We start from the raw sequence: 21,452 nt of genomic DNA on the forward strand, positions 1-21,452 counted from the left end.
AGTGCTAACTGCTGAGCCACCATGCTGCCCACTTGCTGCTAATTGTCAGCACTTGGCCCGTATACCTCTAAAACCCTTCCTATTCATGTACCCATCCAGATGCCTTTTAAATGTTCTAATTGTACCAGACTCAACCACTTCCTCTGGCAGCTCATTCCATACACGCACCACCCTTTGTGTGAAAAAGCTGCCCCTTAGGTCCCTTTTAAATCTTGCCCCTCTCACCCTAAACCTATGCCCTCTAGTTCTGGACTTTATCTATTTATCCTATCCCTGCCCCTCATGATTTCATCAACCGCTGTAAGGTGACCCCTCAGCCTCTGAGGCTCCAGGGAAAACAGCCCTAGCCTATTAAGCCTCTCCCTATAGCTCAAATCCTCCAACCCTGGCAACGTCCTTGTAAATCTTTTCTGAACCCTTTCAGGTTTCACAACATCCTTTCTTTAGGAGGGAGACCAGAATTGCACATAATATTCCAAAAGTGGCCTAACCAATGTCCTGTACAGCCTCAATATGACCTCCCAACTCCTATACTCAATGTTCTGACCAATAAAGGAAAACATAATGAATGCCTTCTTCACTATCCTATTCACCTGAGACTCCACTTTCAAGGAATATGAACCTGCACTCCAAGGTCTCTTTGTTGAGAAACACTCCCCAGTACCTTACCATTAAGTGTATGAGTCATCATTTCCTATTTATTGTACTCTGTCTGTAGCTATAAAACCCAGAATATGTCTTTGTGATTTGTCCACAGATATCCTAGTGCATTCGGTTCCTGCACCCTTTTTCAAATTGCACTGCATGGATTATGTTGCCTCTCCCTAACATTCCTATCAAACTATAATATTAAACAACATACCATACAATACAATACAGCCCAGTAACAGACTGTTCGGCCCACCAAGCCTGTGTCAATTTCTGATCCTTATTTTGACCCACTACTTATTGCCCAAACACAGTTTCTATCCCTCTTCACTTCCTGTTCATGTGTCTATCAAGTTATGCCTTAAATGTTGCTGACATGCCTGGTTCCATCACCTCCACTGGCAGAGCGTTCAGGCACCCATCACCCTCTGTGTGAAAAACTTCTGCCCTAAACTTTCCCCCTCTCACCTTGAATCAGTAGTTGCCCTTTCCACCCTGGGCAAAAGCCTCTGACTATCCACCCTATCTATGCTTATGATACTTTTGTTGATCTCTATTAGGCCACCCCTCAGCTTCCGTCTTTCCTATAAAAACAATCCGACTTTATCCAATCTCTCCTCATAACTAAAACTCTCCAGCTCAGGCAACATCCTGATAAGCCTTCTCTGTAGCCTTTCCAAATCTGGCTTAACTAAAATTTTATACAGTTGTAACATGACTTGTCAGCTCTTATATTTGATACCATGGCTGATGAAGGCAGTGTGTTGTCTGCCTTCTTAACCACTTTATCAAATTATGTTACCACTTTCAAGGATATGTGGACCTGTATGCCCAAATCCCTTAGTATGTCAATACTGCTAAGGATTTTGCCATTTATTGTATAATGTGCACTTGAATTTGATCTTTCAAAATGCATCACCTTGCATTTGCCCAGATTAAACTCCACCTGTCATTTCTGTGCCCAAATCTGCAATCTAGCCTTTGACAATCCTCCTCACTATCCGCAACTCCACCAATTTTGGTGTCATCTGCATACTTATTAATCAGACCACCTACATTTTCCTCCAGATCATTTATATATATTACAAACAACAAATGTCCCTGTGGAACACCACTAGCTACTGATCTCCGTTCCGAAAAGCATCCTTCCACAGGTACTGTATGCCTTCTATGGCCAAGTCAGTTCTATATCCATCTAGCCTGTACATGTCCATGTTGACAACATCCACTGCCCTTTTACACTTCTTTGTGTTACATTTTACCTCTCAGATGTCTGCTCATTCTACTCGCCTGTTTGTATTATCTTGAATTGTACCATTGATCTCCTCACAACTCACAACACAGTTTTGTGTTCGTCACAGATTTTGAAATGACACCCTGTGCCATTATATATATCATTAATATATTGTCAGGAAAACCAGTGGTCCTTGTAATGACCTCTAGGAAACCCCACTGTACACTTTCTTCCTGCCTGAGAAACACTGTTCTCAGCAGGGGTAAACATGGGGCATGGGGAATGGGTCTGGATGGGTTACTCTTCAGAGGTTTGGTGTGGACGTGTTGGCCTGAAGAGCTTGTTTCCACACAATAGGGATTCTCTGAATCTCTGAACTGCTCTGTTTCCTGTTGCTTTTGCCAATTTTGTATCCAAACTGTCAATGTCCCTTTTACGCAGTGGGTTTCAACTGTGGCATGTTCACAAATGCCATTTGGAAGTTCATATAGGTCGCATCAACCTCATTACCCTCATTAATTTTCTCTGTTACTGAAAGTACCACCATTCTGGATGACATTCAATTTGAATAATCACTGAACTCAGTGTTCACCAAATTATTTTAAAAGATCAGACACTGTAACTTTCATGTCCTTTGTGTTTTTGGCATTAATATATTAACATAACGATGGACAGCAAGAGCTTCTTTAACTGTATGAAAGGAAAGAAGAAAAACAAAGTGAACATAGGTCCAGGAGAATGAAGTTGGGGTAACAGGAAATGGCAGAGGATTGGAATAAATACTTTACATCAGTCTATCCTGTAGAAGACACTAATAGCATTCTAAAATTGCTACATATTCAAGGTACAAAAGGAGGAGAGGAAATAAATAAAACAACTATTGTTATAAAAAACATGTTAGGGGTAATATAATTTTTTAGATTAGATTAGATTCCCCTACAGTGTGGAAACAGGCCCTTTGGCCCAACAAATCCACACCCACCCTCCGAAGAGTAATCCACCCAGACCCATTTCCCTTTGACTAATGCACTTAACACTAAGAGCAATTAATTCACCTGACCTGCTCATCTTTAGACTGTGGGAGGAAACTGAAGCACCTGCAGACACGGGGAGAATGGACAAACTCCACACAGATGGTCGCCCGAGGCTGGAACCGAACCTGGGACTATAAGGCAGCAGTGCTAATCACTGAGCCATCATGCTATTTGGAGAAATGTAAGAAGGCAAACCAACAGATTAAAGCCAAAAAAAAATTTAAATTATTTAAAAACTAAGAGCCCATGGTTTTGGAGGTAGTATATTAACATGGACAGAGAACTGGCTAATAGAAGACAGAGTTGGGATAAATAGACATTTGTAGGATGACAATGTGCCAAAGGAATCAGTACTAAGAATGAAATTGATTATAGTATGAATTAATAACTTGGATGAGGAAAGTGAATGTACTGTAGCCAAGCTTGATGACACAAAAATAGGTGGAAAGACAAAGGGTGAGGATTACATCAAATCTGCAAGTGATATACAACAAATTCACCCAATGGTAAAAACTTGGCAGATGGAATATAATGTGGGGAAATGTGAGCTAACACACTGTGGCAGGAAGAGTAGAGAAGTTGAATATTATTTAAGTGGAGAAAGACTACAGAAAGCAGCAGAGGAATTTGGAAGTCCTTATCCTTGAGTAACAAAAAGCTAACATCCAAGTTCAGTGGGTAATAAAGAAACCAAATGGAATGTTGACCTTTATTTTCAACAGGAATGGAGTCTAAAAGTAATGAGGTTTCATTAAAACTAGATCAGGCATTGGTTAGAATACACCTGGATTGCTGTGAACAGTTTGGGTCCCCTTATCTACTCCCCTAATGCTGGGTATAGAGGTACTGTCTTGTGAGGAGAATTTGAATAGGTTGAGCCTGTACTTGTTGAAATATAGAAGAATGAGTGGAGACCTAATTGAAACATGCAAGATTCTTAAGGACTTGACAGTGTAGATGCAGAAATGTTGTTTCCTCCTTGTGAGAGAGTCTAGGATCAAAGGGCATAATCTCAGATTAATCCCAAGGGTTGGTCATTTAAAATGAGGAAGAATTTCTCGTCTCAGAAGGTAGTGAATCTGTGGAACCCTTCACTGCAGATGGATCTTGAGGCTGGGCCATTAAGTATATTCAAAGCTGAGACAGATGTTTTGTTCGTAAGGATATCAAAGGTTATAGGGAAAGGCAAGAAAATAAAGTTGAGAATTATCAAATCAGCCATGATCTCCGCCTTTTAATGATGGAACAGACTCGATGAGCGGAATGGTCTACTTTTGCTCCTATATCTTTCGGATGTATAACACTGTTTCTGTTATTGCACATTTGATCTAGGCTTTGCTGTAGTGTCCCTACCTGTGATTTCAAATCTAGAAAAACAAAGAACTTATTCATATGCAGTCATCTTTCTCGGTTGAAATTTCTCCCATGTTAATTGACTCAAAACATAATTGTTCCCAACACTAACAAAATGTTGCTCGTGTCTAAACATTTATGTTAATATTATGCATTGCTTGTTTGACATTGCAAAACAGTGTATTCCTATGAGAGGCAATAATGTACTACATTGTGCAATTTGCTTATAGAATGATACTTCATTTAATCAGCCAATTTTTTTTTCACTTATAAATGATTAATTTAATTTTATAGGCTGGTAAATTGCCACACTCAATATGTAAATATACGGTCAAACAGAACAGTTGATTAATGGCACAATTAGCATTAATGATACAGTCCACATTAATAATACTGTATATAATGTGAAAGTCATTTGCTCTGCATCCCTTCCCCTGTACTCATGCTGGGGATAGATTAATGAATTGCCAGAGGTACAACCAAAGTAAAGACTTTTTTTATGCTGTGTTTGTGGCACCAAGTTTGTGAATTGCAGGTTTTTGTACAGCCAAATGTAAAATTCCTTGGGCTAGAATCAACATCTCAAAAGACTTACTAAGATTAGATGTTTCTGTTAGTGGTCCTAGCAATTATAGATTTGGAATATGTATTTGCAGCTTCCACCACCTTGCTTTCTACGATATGAATCTCCCTCAGTGAACGGCTATTTACATTAATTTGAATAAAACGATAAACTCGGAGGTGAGGTGAGGTGGTTTAGGAGAAGGAGAAGGCGGAGGCACTAAACTATGTTGCAGGAGAAAGGATCTCCACAAGCCACTTCACTGGCCCAGTGGAACTATTTCACCTTTTTTAGGACAACATGCCTTGAATTTACCTACTGCCTTCAGCGAGCTAATGTCACAAACCAAATCAGACCCTGAAACGATAGAGAAAAAGATGGAGTCAGTTTGGTGGCAGTGACTGGGGAACTTGACTGTACATTGTGCAATGCAGGGCATTCTGGTTGCAGCTACAAAATGAAAGGTAATACATTATAAGATCATGAATAGTTTCAGGTAGGATTTAGTGGCCTTATAACTATTGCTACCAGTTATATAAGGAGCTTTTGTTTAATTATTATCAGTTGTGAGGAAAATGTAAGTTATCAGTTTAGTTTTTTGATGTATGGTAGTGTGGCTAGTCCCTTGGGTTGCAGCATGTCCTCATTCCATTGTCTTTCCATTAGGCATCTGTTGATGAAATTGCGGGGGTATCCGTTTTTGGTGAATACATTGTATAGGTGTTCTTCTTCCTGGTTTTGCAGTTTTGGTGTACTGCCCCGTGTGTTATGGCCCTTTTGAACAGTGTCTTGATGCAACTTCTTTTGTGTGTGTTGGGGTATCTGGGTCAGATATGTGGATGACACCTTTGTAATTATTAAAAACACAGAAATAGAGAACACACACTGGATCATCAACGCCACACTCACAGGAATCCGATTCACGAGAGAGGAAGAAAAGGACAACCAGCTCCCATTCCTAGACGTGATGGTACAGAGAACACCTAACGGAGACTTCACCACAAAGGTATACAGGAAAGCCACACACACAGACCAAGTCCTGAACTACGAAAGCAACCACCCCAACACACACAAAAGAAGTTGCATCAAGATACTGTTCAAAAGGGCCATAACGCACTGCAGTACACCAGAACTGCAAAAATAGGAAGAAGAACACCTATACAATGTATTCGCCAAAAACCGATACCCCCGCAATTTCATCAACAGATGCCTAAGGGAAAGACAATGGAACCAAGACATGCCACTACCCAAAGGACTAGCCACACTACCGTATATCAAGAGCATTTCCGAACTGACAGCCAGATTACTGCAACCACTAGGACTCATAACAGCACACAAACCAACAGCCACTCTCTGACAGCAACTCACCAGAATGAAGGACCCGATACCCAGCATGAGCAAAACCAATGTAGTGTACAAAATCCCATGCAAGGATGCACAAAACACTACGTAGGACAAACAGGAAGACAGCTAACGATCCGCATCCATGAACACCAACTAGCCACGAAACGACACGACTAGTTATCCTTAGTAGCCACACACGCAGATGACAAGCAACATGAGTTCGACTGGGACGACACTACTATTATAGGACAAGAGAAGAGCCAGGGAATTCCTAGAGGCATGGCACTCATCCACAGGTTCAATCACTAAGCGCATCGACCTGGACCCAAGATACCGGCCACTGTAGCAGACAGCAAGAACTGACAACCGGAAGCGGCAGAGACAAACCACTATAAATGTTGGAGGAAACATCACAGAAGTGCTTCACAGGAGGCTCCCAAGCACTGAGGATGTCATCTAGACTGGGGACGAAACGTCTGCAACACAAATTCCCAGAACCACAACGAGCACCCGAGCTACAAATCTTCTCACAAACTTTGAAAACTTACCCTTTCCTGATAAAAATAAATCCTGGTTAACTTGGCTCCTGTTGAAATGTTAATACATTTGGATCGGGAAAAAGCATCCACATGGGAAGGGAATTAATCTGCTTAAAACCAAACAAGAGAGGGGTTACTCCTCACCCAGGAGCATACCCGTTTGGGGATGTCTGGTCCAAATTGCAATAAATTGGTGACTCTCACCCAGGGAGCAATTGTAACAAACTGGGAGCTCATGTCCACTTTATTACCCACAGACAAGACAAATAAATATAAAATGGCAAAAGTGAATTGTTCCTTTTTAACAGAATTTTTCAATTTCAGAAAGACTTTTTTGAATTTGTATGACTAAAGTGTAGAAATGTCTGCGTTTGATGCAATGCTTTTTGAAACATAAATGCATTTGGATTACCCAGAACTCTTTTGCAGAGTTAATATATAACAATAATATTAATTACCCCTGTCACATGACACAATGCTAGATCTAAAATAGTCTGGTCACTTGTTGATTCTTTAAGCATATCGTTCTCGAAAAATATCTTGGATCCATTCTATTGAACTTGTTATCTGTTGTGTTATGAATGATTCAAGGTTTGGCTCCGTTATGTTAAGTAAGGATCTTAAGCCTGATTTTCAGTCTGTGCTATTTCAGCCAGTCTTATGGGCATCAGTAGTTTGGGAGTTATATGTAGCCTGAACTCCATCAGGCTTTACAGGAGGAAATAGTTACCCATGAATCCTGGGAAGTTCGTCAATGTGGACGTTGGGTAAGAACTTGAATCAAACACGCCAAAAACCCTAAAAAATAACCTGTTCTTTTTGGGTATAATTAGAGTCTCATCTGTTCTTATCATGAAGAATGGCTTCTATTGAGTTATCTGTGGAACTACAACAATGCTGGAATTATTTGTCTTCAAAAGAGCTCAGAATAAAGAGGTGGAGAAAGGCCCAGGTTTACTGTTGTGATATTATCACCTGAGTACAAAATAATGTGATTATAAACATTGATGACGTCTTGTGTTCCTGTAGCAGCCCTTGTTTAGTGAGATAGCTCAGATTGGATTGCAGCCAAGAGGTAATTTGGAGAAGACCAACCAGTTGGAAAAGGTCTGGTTCATTTGAAGCAAGCTCAAGGTGAAGAGTTGTCAAGGTAGGGATTGAATGGGCAAGGAGAGCAGAAGCCAGAGCAGAAGGTCATAATGCTGAAAGAGTGACAGCGTAGTGGAGCGGATGACGATGATGTTGAATAAACAAGTTGGCTTCCACAAATTTATCAAAAGAGACGACTGATTTTGGTTTTGAGTTTCACTCCTTGTTTGATGCTGGGTAAATTATTTACTAGTTGCAGTACATGGCTCATCCTTGAATTGACGTTTGTTTTTATTGTCAGTGATCCCTGACAAGACAGTTTCTTCTTTTTGACTGGTAAATTTATTGCTTGGTTCCTGGTTTTAATGTTTACAAAAGCAGTTCACATTAATCACGAGTTAATGTTGTCTCCGATGATCTGTTTTGGAAATGGATTTTAGTGCCAAGGTGTTGTTTTCCATTAATCTGACTGAACATACACTTGATACTTGGAATCCTTGGGTCTCATGTCATGCATACAAGAGAAACAGGATGGTCAAGGTTGATTAGTTTCCGTAAAGAAAGCCTGAACGTGCTTGGGTGTCCAGGAAAGTCTTGATAAGTTTTCAATCTGTGGTATCAGATTCACCAATTAGATCATGAAGCCAAGATTCCAATAAATACAATCCCAGATACATTGTTGTTGTTTTACATCTTTAAAAAAAACTAGAATAAAGTATGGTCATCTACCTGATGATAATAGAAATTCAAATCTTTTTTCTTAGCTATTGGCATTTGCACATTTATTTGGCACTCAAAAGAAAACACTAATGAATTTGCATCAAGGATTTCCTCATTCTTCATGAGTAAGTAGATCATTCTGTCAGTTCTCCTTCACCTTTTATAATCCTGTTGTCTGAACACATTTTCCCTTTATTTCTAAATTAATTTTGTTTTGACTAAGTGAGGGGGTGGCTGAATAAAGAAGGGATACCAATTCACTCTTCCTCACCCTGAAGCTTGACAGTTTAGGGTATCCTCTCTGGAACTGCAATAACCTGGTGAACCATGCCGAGTGTCTGGTTGTAAAATTAGTCTAAAAGCAGTTTGCAGGTGACTGTCATTGTTTATGGATCCTCGGCTGGGAATGTTTTATTGCCGTCAAGTGGGGAGGGAGGGCTGAAGAAAAAGATGGTGAGGAAAGATCACCTGATTTTTTAAAAATCAAGACTTATTATATGAACAATCAACATATCTTTGGTTAATGAGAAAACAGGAGAGTGCTTGTTAAGGCTGGCATTTGTTTCATTAAATATAAAGCACAAAATGTGTCTCTTGTTCTCATTCAGTCTGATTTCATTTAGGAGAGACTGTGTAAATGTAGCTTAGCATTTAATAATGTACTACACTCTGTGTCAATGAAAATAGATCTGAGGTTTGGAAACTGTCCCATTGTACAAAGCATTATTCTAATTAGTTATATTCTGATAAGACCGCTTTTGTTTTGCAGCATATTCAAATGATCTTGAGAGATCTTAGCCGAGATATTTTGCCTTATCAGCAGAATCTAAGAGCTGCTCTAACTAGCAACAAGATTGAATCGGGGTCTGGCCATAACCACTTGCTAAATTTTTACTGTGTGATATGTTTTAAATGCTACAAAGAAGAAATCTATTCTAAATTATGGTCTGCATTATATATTGAATACACAGTTCTCTGTGCATTTTGTATGTGTAGTGATGCTTTCTAAAATGAGTAATGGGGTCCTGACTTTCAGCTATAAGCCGACTTATCGTTTGATGCATTGAAAGGACAGAGGATTTGGAAATCAACATGTTGAGTGGTACCTCCAAAAACGTGCTGTCTTTTTCCCCTGAAAGAGTGCCTGAATGAAGATCCTTTTTAAAAAATGATTGGGTCACTGGAAACCAAAGGCTTAAATAGTAGATGGTCCAACTGCAAGAAAAAGGTGTGTGATTTCTTCCCATCATTGCAAATTGGCACTGAGGAAATGTTTTGTTTTTCAAGTGCTCTTGTAAAGTTTATGAAATTGACACCCAAATTAAACAAATGTATACTGAGCATGTCTTGTGCACCGTTAGTGTGCAGGCAGCTAGTACACTAGGCTTTTTCAGACTGCATTGGTAATATTGTACAGTCCATTTATACCAGTGCAGATTAAGCTTCAGGGTTCCAACCCTGTAAATGTAGGGCCATGTCACAGTGAACTTAAAGTATCTTATATTGCATTATCACCACCACTGTGTCAACTGAATGTGCAGCAGTAAGAAACAAGGTGAATACAATGCTTAAGCATTGTTGCCAGGTCATTTGAGTATAAGTCTGGAAATACCAGACTAACAGTGTAAAGGGACCTGGTCAGGTTTCAGCCTGATCACTGTTTTCAGTTGGGTCATTAAGATATAAAGGAAACATTCAATTCATTAAGGGGAGGTGGATGGGAGCCACCTGGCTGACAACTGGTAACAAAAGATTGAGCTATGGAAGGTCTGGAGTAGCTGAATCTTATTTCTTTTTGGAAAGAAACATATTAGAGGCAGTCTTACCGGAGGAAGAAGATACGAACAAGTGCAGATAAAATTAATCCAAAATTTTATTTCCTATAATGATAATGAACCCTGGTTGTAAAAGGAACATTTTTAAGATGGATGTTGGCAAGGGCTTTACACAAGGGAGAAAGTGAGGACTGCAGATGCTAGAGATCAGAGCTGAAAATGCAGCTGGAAAAGCGCAGCAGGAAACCTTCCTGAAGCAGGGCTCATGCCCGAAACGTGGATTCTCCTGCTGTCTGACCTGCTGCGCTTTTCCAGCAAGAGCTTTACACAAAGCATGATCAGTCCTTTGAAAGGATCCATAAGACACAGGAGCAGAAATTAGGCCATTCAGCCCATTGAGTCTGCTCCGCCATTCAGTCATGGCTGTAAGTTTCTCAACCCCATTCTCCCCCATTCTCCCTGTAACCCTTGATCCCCTGAACAAACAAGAACCTATCTATCTCCATCTTAAATATACTCAATGACCTGGCTCCCCAGCCTTCTGTGGCAGTGAATTCCGTAGATTCACCACTCTCTGGCTGAAGACGTCTCTCCTTATCTCTGTTCTAGAGCGTCTCCCCTTTACTCTAAGGTTGTGTCCTCAGGTCCTAATCTCTCCTACCAATGGAAACATCTTCCCAGCATCGACTCTGGCCAGACCATTCAGTATTCTGTAAGTTTCAATTAGATCCCCCTCTCATCCTTCTAAACTCCATCAAGCATAGATCCAGAGTCCTCAAACGTTCCTCAGATGTGAAGCTTTTCATTCCTGGGACAATTCTCATTAACCTTCTCTGAACACCCTCCAGGGCCAGTACATCCTTCCTGAGGTATGGGGCCTAAACTGCGCACAATATTCAAAATGTGGTCTGACTATAGCCTTATAGAGCCTCAAAAGTACACCCCTGCTTTTATATTCAGATCTTTTGAAGATAAATGCCAACATTGCATTCGCCTTCCTAACTACTGACTCAACCTGTAAGCTTATCTTGAGAATATCTTGGACTAGAATTCACAAGTCTCTTTGCACTTCAGACTTAGAAATTGTCTCTCCATTTAGAAAATAGTCCATGTCTCTGTTCTTCCTAGGTGCATTACCTCACCCTTTCCCACGTCGTACTCTATCTGCCACTTCTTTGCCCACTATCCTACCCTGCCCAATCCCCACCTCCTCAATGCTACCTATCCCTCTACCTGTCTTTGTATCATCTGAAAACTTAACCAGAATGCCCTCAGTTCCTTCATCTAGATTATTAATGCATAAAGTGAAAAGTAGGGATCCACGGAATCCCTACAGTGTGGAAACAGGCCATTTGGCCCAACAAGTCCATACCGATACTCCGAGCGGCATGCCACCCATCCTATCCCTGAATCCCTGCATTTCCCATGGCAAACGCACCTAACGGCACATGCCTGGACACTATAGGTAATTTAGCATGGCCAATCAAGCTAACCTGCACATTTTTGAACTGTGGGAGGAGACCGGAGCACCTGTGAAACCTACAGACACAGGGAGAACATGCAAACTCCACACAGACAGTTGCATGAGGGTAGAATCGAACCCTGGTCCCTGGTGCTTTGAAGCAGTAGTACTAACTAAGCCACCAATATTGAAATCAAAATCTTAGACTCATTTTTGGAGACAGTTAAAGGCAGAAGAAAAACATCTTGCACATATATAGTGCCTTTTATAATCCCAGGGGTTCTCAAAGTACTTTATAACCATATAAGTCACTGTGTAATCCCAAAATTGTTATACTACTGGAGACCATTCAGCCTACCATCTCTATACTGACTCTCCAAAGGCGTAATTCACTATATGTCACTATCACATCTTCTCATTGCAGGTCTTTTTTTTGCATAATTATCTAACTCTCTACAATGATTTAATTGAGCTTGTCTCCACCAGACTTACGGACAGCCACATTCCTGACTCTACCTTCTCATGGTGAGAAATTTTTTTCTGTTCATGTTCTCCAATTTTTTTTTGCCAATTACCTTAAAACTGTGTCTTCTTTTTCTTAATCCTTCCACATCTGGAAAAGGTTAACCACTAACTCTGTCCAGATTCTTCATGATTTTGTGTTCCTCTGTCAGACTTCCTCTTAGCCTTTTCTTCAAAGAGGTCAGTGATTTAACTGACATTCATCATTCATGTCATTTTATTCTCAATCTTGAGCAAATTGATGGAACATGTCATTGATGGTGTTTCCGAGTGGTATGTAGTCAACAATAACCTGTTTATTGATGTTAAGTTTGGGTTCTGACAGACCAACTGAACTCTTGACCTTATTACAGGCCTTGGTCCAAACATGGACAAAAGAGGTGAACTCAAGAGGGGGTGACTGCCTTTGACATCAAGACAGCATTTGACCTAGTATTGCACCTGGACTCCCCACAAAACTGGATTCTGTTTGAATCTGAGTAAATTTGACCACAGGACCTCACTGCATGAATTCCTCAAGGTGGTGTCCTATGCTCAGCCATCTTCAGCTGCTTTATCAATGACTATCTTCCGTCATAACACCAGAGGTGGGACTTTTGCTGATTGTGCAATGGTCAGTTCCATTTGTGACTCTTTGCATAATTAAACAGTCTGTGTCCAAATGCAGCAAGAACCGGTTGATATTCAGGCTTGGTCTGATGTGTTACAAATAATATTTGCACCATACAATGCCAGGCAATGACCATCTACAAGAAGAGAGGATCCAACCTTCACCCCATAATATTGTCATTACCATGAATAACAACCCCAGATTACTTATGCAAATATCAAACTTTTAAGCAGGCCCTTTTGGTTTCTTATAAATAAAACACCTACAAGCTAAGATTGGCTGATAAAAGTAAGTCATGAGAATGGAATTGCCTGATTGCTGAGACTCCTTTTATGAACCTGTGGAATGTCACATGTGTAGAGTTCCAGGGAGACTTCAAACAAGAAACTTGAAGAGATGCAAGGCAAAATCTGATTAGCTCTCTCAGCAGGAAAGTCATTTCCTGTGGATTATGTCATTTTTATATGAGTCAAAAGACATGATCATGTTTTACCCTCTCAGAAAAATGCAAGAACAGGGGCTAAAAATCCCTATCGTCCTAGTCTCCACCTACACCCCTACGTGCTAGCGACAGACAGGCTCTTGATCTGAGTGCTGGAACCAGGAAAACGAGCAAAGTTACTATAAAAAAGGCAACAAAATAAAAACTGTCAGTTAGCTCACAGAGCCGAGAATCTCAAAATCAACCTCTTCCCTATCAGTGTTAGTGGTATCATTCAACATAATAGCTACAAAATTCTATTGTGCAATCCTCACAGAACCCAGCGATTAATACATGCATTTTCACTGGATTCATTTTTCTAATCTGTTTACTTAAGAAAGCCTGACTAATTTGGTCCTTTTAAAATGGTAAAGTATTTGAATTGGGTAAAGATATCCTTTGTGGGAAAGCATCCTTTTTTACGTTAATCTCCTTATGACCAACCAAGAGAGTGGTTGAACTAAGAAGGGGAACCAACTCATTCCTCCTTACCCAGCAGCATAAGCATTTAGGGGTATCCTATCCAGCATTGGAACTAGTTGCTGATTCTTACTCAGGGACTAATCACAACAACATTCGATGGCATTACCATCACTTTATTCCCCCATATTAACATTCTGAGGGTTACCACTGGCCAGAAACTAAACTAAACCAGCCATAACTGGCTACTTTCATCAAATACTTTCTTTTTCTCTATATACTATTGCAAATATAACTCTTTTTAAAGAAAATCCTCTTAGAAATCCAACTACTAACAAGAAAGAGAAACTTGAAATTTAAGTAGTCCCACAAAACTAAATTAAATGCCAAATTAGCTGCCACATTTTTCTTTTTTTTTAAAACTATGATCATTAATACAAAAGGATTTTTCTCTGCTTTGAGATTGACTTTCTTATTGTGTAATTGAGTCTGATCTTTTCAATCTACAATAGGTTTATTTTATCCTTTGAAAATTCGTCTGACCCTTATTAATGTAGAAAATGTAAGCTGCCAATACTTAGACTATTGAGAGGAAAAGTTACATTACTGGAGGTGCTGTCCATTAATCCGATATTGAGCCAGGGTTTCATCTACAGGTTCTGCTTAACATCGGAGATTATATAGGATCACCCAAAGAAAAAGAGGGAGGGTTTTATTATTCAGTAGTTGGATTAGTTTGTTGCTGATTTTAGGACAAGGTTAGAATTCACTGCCCTTCTGAATCTCCTTTGAAGGTGCTAGTACTCTATTGCTTTCTTGTATCACTGCAGTTGGTGAGGGTTTTAGGACACTTATCGGGGAGGGAGTTCCAGAATTCTTTTACCCAGTCATGTTGAAGGAAGGGCAATATATTTTCAGGTCAGACCAAGATGGTGTGTGACCTGAGAGAATCATCTGCAGACTACCCATCCTCTGACCCGCCTTTGTAGCCAAAGCATTTATTTTGCCGGTTGAATTAAAGGTGGCTCCCAGGAAGTTAATGAGAAGTGTAAGGAAGATTTGATTTTGTCAATGCATTGAATATCAAAAGAACATGATTTTTGTTTCTTGTGTACCAGTCAACATCCCTTCATTCACAAATGCTACAAATTTAATTCATTAATCATTTGTTATTTGTGTAAACCTTGGTGTACAAATTTTGTATTTAACAAAATCATGGTTTAGATTTTGCTGTAGTAATATTGACATGTAACATTTGTGGGGAAAACTGGCAGCAGCGTTTTTTTTCATACCCTCCCAGATACAATAAACATGGAAATCAAAAAGTCTTCTTCAGGTTGCCTTGTTGCAGTCTTTGCTGATGGAATCCACCCAGATAGTCATGTTTGAGACATGAGCTAATTACCTGCTATTCTCACTTTAAAAAGGGCTGAAGAAGTCAGAGCTTCAATCAGGAATGACTTTATTTTAAATACTATACAAAGTAATAATTACTGTTGAAGAACATTTAGCTCTGAATATCCAAATTTAATAGGTATGGATTCTTGTGCCTTCAGAAAATAATTTATGTTGCCTACTAGCTTCTGTTTTGCTCTTGTCTGCATTTGCCTTAATCTTATGTCCATGTCCAATTTTTATTTTGCTTTTTGTACAATGACTTAAACATAATGTATCTTTCCTGTTTCTTTCTTCCTGCTTTGCTGCCTGCATATTCCAGTGAGGATTCTTTAAGAGTCCGCTGTAGTCCAGCAGACACTGGAGGAGTAGCCATTTTGGTTGCTCAGCCCAAAGGCTGTGGGCAAGTGCACTTGAGGTGAACGGCAAAAGTTGTACTTCTCTCTCTCACAAAATCCAAGCCATTAACAGTGACAATTCCTACACTATAAGATGCTTTCAGAGAAAGGAAAGGCAAATAATTACTTTTTTTTTCAACTCACATGATGGAGAAAGTCTGATGGGAAGCTGGGTCTGTGTTCTTTTTGACATGATATTTCAGTCAAAAGGCAGCCAGCACTTAGACTGTACCGAGGGGCAGCCACAGTACATCATATCCTTCCTATAGTGTGGTGACCAGAACTTTGCACAGTCCTCCAGCTATGACCTAATCAAAGTGTTATACAGCTCCAGCATAACCTCCCTCATCTGATAATCTATTCTATGATTTGTAAGTAAGTGTCAAGTGTGCTTTCATAACTATCCAATAACCTATACTGCCACTTCAGGGATAAGAGGACAAACACTGCAAGAACCTCTGTTCCTCTGAGCTTCCTAGTGTTCTGTATCATTTATATATATATCACAAACAATAAGGGATTCAGCATTGATTCCTGTGGTACTTCACGGACATTGTCCTCCAGACTGAAAGACATATTCTGTCTGTTTGTCTGGCTCTCCGATGCTCTCATGGCACCATCACCTGCTGTTTATGCTTTGTGTGTTGTTCAATGAACCCTCCTCAAATTGATACGCTCCTCATCATCCTGTCACCAGTCCCCCTAAAAAGCAAAACAACCTACAGGTCTTTCTGCTATAATACGTGTTTCCTCAACATGAATTTGCTGTGATGCATTTGACAAACTGGGGACCCTGTTTCTAAAATGCAAACTTTTAAAATGTGTGTTGGGTGTAACTCGATTGCAGTGCGAACACTTTAAATGTTACTTCTAAAGCGATTTTTCTATAACACGGGGTTGCACAAGAATGCAATCATTACACTGTGGAAGAACTGACTGTAGAATTCTTATAAGGCTCCAGTCTCACATTGGTTCAGCACTTATGCTCTGTTTATGAAAGGCAAGTGTGACTCAAGATGCTGAGATAATCTGGCTTCTGGAGTACCATTAGTCTCCATATCTGGTGCTTGGAGTTTCTGAAATGAAACTGCAGTGGAGCATCTTCAAATAATGCTTTGATGACTAAAAATCCTTGGTGATCTGCTTGGATGTTTCCATATGAGTGGAGTGAGTACATCAAGGGAGAGAAATGCTGGGCTCTGTAGAACACTGAAGTGTGTGCATGCATCTGTGATTCTACATGCACTGAAAACTCAGATCTTTGGGTAATCAGGAAGAGGTATGTCTATTGGAGATAAAGGTCTGTTCAGTCAGGAGAGGTTAGAGAAACATTTTGGGTAATAATAAGCAGCTGCCACTTTGGGGAGTCTCCTAATGATCTTTTGCAAACCTTGGAGAAAGTGTGCATAGGAGGACTTGTAACAACAAGAACAGAAAGTCCAGAAAAGAAGGATTAATGTTTTGCGCTGATAACTTGATTGTTAGTATTCATCCAAATTGTAAATTAAAAGTTTGCTTTTACAAATAAAAATTTTCAAAAAATGCAGAATGTATAACAAATTAATGTTACTTCTATTGAACAGTTTCCAGTCAGTTATCAGAATTTGGTTTTGAACAAGGATACCAGACATATCTACCCAGTACCAGCAATGCAGGTGAAGTTTCCAGTCTATCCTTAGGACCCACCAGGCCAACTCCAAAAAAGTCAAAATCAAATTCAACATCACAAAAAAAGCTGACGTGTTGCTATCCAGGTATGTACAGTACAGACTCCTGAAATAATTAGCTTTGCGAGTTCCTATAATAGCTTGGCATGAGATTTATGTCTTGGAGAATTCCTGTACTGATTATTATATGCAGAGAAAATAATAGGAGTTAACAGAAAATGCAACTTTGATGTTTGTTGTGTGGTTAAAACATATGCATTCTGTGAACTCAGAAGTCTCCACACATCCCAATACAATGTTCCACTTGGTTTGCATGGTATAAGTCCGAGTCCTACAGCCGTAAAGCACAGAAAAAGTCTTTTGGTCCATCGTTTGCACCAACTATCTACATTAAACCAACTTTTTTTTCAGATTAGATTAGATTCACCACAGTGTGGAAACAGACTATTTGGCTTAGCACTGCCATAGTGTTAAAGGTTTAGATGGAGAGGAATTTCTTAAGTGTGTACAAGACAATTTTCTGATTTAGTATGTGGGTGTACCTACTAAAGAAGGTGCAAAACTTGACCTACTCTTGGGAAATAAGGCAGGGCAGGTGATTGAGGTGTCAGTGGGAGAGCACTTTGGGACCAGCGACCATAATTCTATTCGTTTTAAAATAGTGATGGAAAAGGATAGACCAGATCTAAAAGTTGAAGTTCTAAATTGGAGGAAGGCCAATTTTGACGGTATTAGGCAAGAACTTTCGAAAGCTGATTGGAGGCAGATGTTCGCAGGTAAAGGGACAGCTGGAAAATGGGAAGCCTTCAGAAATGAGATAACAAGAATGCAGGGAAAATATATTCCTGTCAGGGTGAAAGGGAAGGCTGGTAGGTATAGGGAATGCTGGATGACTAAAGAAATTGAGGGTTTGGTTAAGAAAAAGAAGGAAGCATATGTCAGGTATAGTCAGGATAGATCGAGTGAATCCTTAGAAGAGTATAAAGAAAGTAAGAGTATACTTAAGAGGGAAATCAGGGGGGCAAAATGGGGCCATGAGATAACTTTGGCAAATAGAATTAAGGAGAATCCAAAGGGTTTTTACAAATATATTAAGGACAAAAGGGTAACTAGGGAGAGAATAGGGCCCCTCGAAGATCAGCAAGGCGGTCTTTGTGTGGAGCTGCAGGAGATGGGGGAGATACTAAATGAGTATTTTACATCGATGTTTACTGTAGAGAAGGACATGGAAGATATAGAATGTAGGGAAATAGATGGTGACATCTTGCAAAATGTCCAGATTACAGAGAAGCAAGTGCTGGATGTCTTGAAACTTTTAAAGGTGGATAAATCCCCAGGACCTGATCAGGTGTACTCGAGAGCTCTGTGGGAAACTAGAGAAGTGATTGCTGGGCCTCTTGCTGAGATATTTGTATCATCGATAGTCGCAGGTGAGGTGCTGAAAGACAGGAGGTTGGCAAACGTGGTGCCACTGTTTAAGGAGGGCGGTAAAGACAAGCCAGGAACTATAGACTGGTGAGCCTGACCTCAGTGGTGGGCAAGTTGTTGGAGGGAATCCTGAGGGACAGGATGTACTTGTATTTGGAAAAGCAAGGACTGATTAGGGATAGTCAACATGCTTTTGTGCTTAGGAAGTCATGTCTCACAAACTTGATTGAGTTTTTTGAAGAAGTAACAAAGAAAATTGATGAGGGCAGAGCGTTAGATGTGATTTATATGGACGTTCAATAAGGTTCCCCATGGGAGACTGATTACCAAGGTTAGATCTCATGGAATACAGGGAGAACTAGCCATTTGGATACAGAAGTGGCTCAAAGGTAGAAGACAGAGGGTGGTGATGGAGGGTTGTTTTTCAGACTGGAAGCCTGTGACCTGTGGATTGCCACAAGGATCAGTGCTGGGTCCTCTACTTTTTCTCATTTGCATTAATGATTTGGATGCGAACATAAGAGGTACAGTTAGTAAGTTTGCAGGTGACACCAAAATAGGAGGTGTAGTGGACAGTGAAGAGGGTTACCTCAGATTACAACAGGATCTGGACCAGATGGGCCAATGGGCTGAGAAGTGGCAGATGGAGTTTAATTCAGATAAATGCGAGGTGCTGCATTTTGGGAAAGCAAATCTTAGCAGGATTCGTACACTTAATGGTAAGGTCCTAGGGAGTGTTGCTGAACAAAGCGACCTTGGAGTGCAGGTTCATAGCTCCTTGAAAGTGGAGTCGCAGGTAGATAGGATAGTGAAGAAGATGTTTGGTATGCTTTCCTTTATTGGTCAAGAGTATTGAGTACAGGAGTTGGGAGGTCAAGTTGCGTCTACAGGACATTGGTTAGACCACTGTTGGAATATTGCATGCAAGTCTGATCTCCTTCCTATTGGAAAGATGTTGTGAAACTTGAAAGGGTTCAGAAAAGATTTACAAGGATGTTGACAGGGTTGGAGGATCTGAGCTACACAGAGAGGCTAAACAGGCTGGGGCTGTTTTCCCTGGAGTGTCAGAGGGTGAGGGGTGACCTTATAGAGATTACAAAATTATGAGGGGCATGGATAGGATAAATAGACAAAGTATTTTCCCCGGGGTCGGGGAGTCCAAAACTAGAAGGCATAGGTTTAGGGTGAGAGGGGAAAGATATAAGAGAGACCGCTGCCGGGGGATGTGGTGGAGGCTGGTACAATTGCAACATTTAAGAGGCTTTTGGATGGGTATATGAATAGGAAGGGTTTGGAGGGATATGGGCCAGGTGCTGACAGGTGGGACTGGTTTGGGTTGGGATATCTGGTCGGCATGGATGGGTTGGACTGAAGGGTCTGTTTCCATGCTGTACATCTCTATGACTCTATGATTCTAAGTCCACACCGACCCTCTGAAGAGTAACCTACCCAGACCCATTCCCCTATCTTTACCCCTGACTAATGCACCTAATGCTATGGGCAATTTAGCATGGCCAATTCACCTGACCTGCACATCTTTGGATTGTGGGAAGAAACCGGAGCACCCGGAGGAAACCCAAACAGACACAGAAAGAACGTGCAAACTCCACACAGTCACCCGAGGTTGGAATCAAATCCAAGTCTCTGGCGTTGTGAGGCAGCAGTGCCAACTACTGAGCCACCATGCTGCCCTAGTACTTTCTAGTACTTGGCCTATAGCCTTTAGATGTCAAGTACGTGTCCAGTGTGCTTTCTTAATTATACAGAACCTGTACTGCCACCTTCAGGGAGCAGAGGACAACCACTGCAAGAACCTCTGATCCTCTGAGCTTCCTGGTGTCCTATATCATTTATATATATCACAAACAATAAGGGACTCAGCACTGATTCCTGTGGTACTTCACTGTGCATCGCCTTCCAGCCACATGAACAGCCTTTTACCTCCATCTTCTATCACCAATCCCGAAGCCAATGTTGGACATCAAGTGACCTGGTTCACATGTGCTTTTAACTTCTTTATCAGTCATAGAGTTAAGAAAAAGAAACTGTACAGGAGGTAGTTGGTGGAAAGTAATTCTTTGTGAATATATTTGCTTTGTATACAATGCTGAATGAATTGCAGGTGAACTATCTTTTTAAAATTAATTATTTTTCTATCTAAGATTAGTTTATAAACATAGAGAGACTATGCAAACGAGCACTGTAAAGATCTTGGCAAACTTTGCAGGTTAGTGAAAAAGTAATTCAGACTCTCAAGCATTTATTGCCCCTCTGCTTGAGAGACTTTAAGGAGAAAAGAAATAAAAGATCGAGTCAACAGTTGGTTGCTCAGTCCCGCTCTGCCATTCAATATAATTATAGCTAATGTTTTACACTCACTTTCTGGGTTCTGCACTACTCCCTTATTTCTGAATTCCCTGAACATCGAAAGAGCCATCAACCTCTGTCTTGAAGGTTCCTATGACTGCATCTCCACAGCCTTCTGAGTTAAAAAAATTCAAATATTAATAATTCAGTGAGTGAAGTAGTGAAGAAACTTCTATTTTAGCTGTAAATGGCTGAGCGCTTACTCTCCTCACTCTAAATTTCACAATCAAAAGAAACATTTTCTCAGTTATTGACCTCAGTCAAACTCTTTAAGAGTAATATCTTTTCATAAGACCTCCACTTATTCTTCTGAACTCCAGGAAATATAGACCTTCAGCTGATAAGACAACAGTCTATTAAACCTTTGTTGCACTTTTCTTCAGGACACGTATATCTTTCCTTAG

General features: G+C 40.3%; 1 protein-coding gene across 1 annotated transcript in view; it reads left to right on the forward strand.

Moving 5' to 3' along the window:
* zfp64 (zinc finger protein 64 homolog (mouse)) overlaps positions 1–21,452 on the forward strand; it is a 66,848-nt gene that overhangs the window by 27,354 nt on the left and 18,042 nt on the right. Inside the window, exon 3 of the mRNA XM_060835898.1 lies at positions 17,170–17,340. Coding sequence (XP_060691881.1) covers positions 17,170–17,340 — 171 coding nt within the window. The remainder of the gene's footprint in view (positions 1–17,169; positions 17,341–21,452) is intronic.

The sequence above is a fragment of the Hemiscyllium ocellatum genome, chromosome 15 (assembly GCF_020745735.1).
Source record: "Hemiscyllium ocellatum isolate sHemOce1 chromosome 15, sHemOce1.pat.X.cur, whole genome shotgun sequence".
NCBI lineage: Eukaryota > Metazoa > Chordata > Chondrichthyes > Orectolobiformes > Hemiscylliidae > Hemiscyllium > Hemiscyllium ocellatum.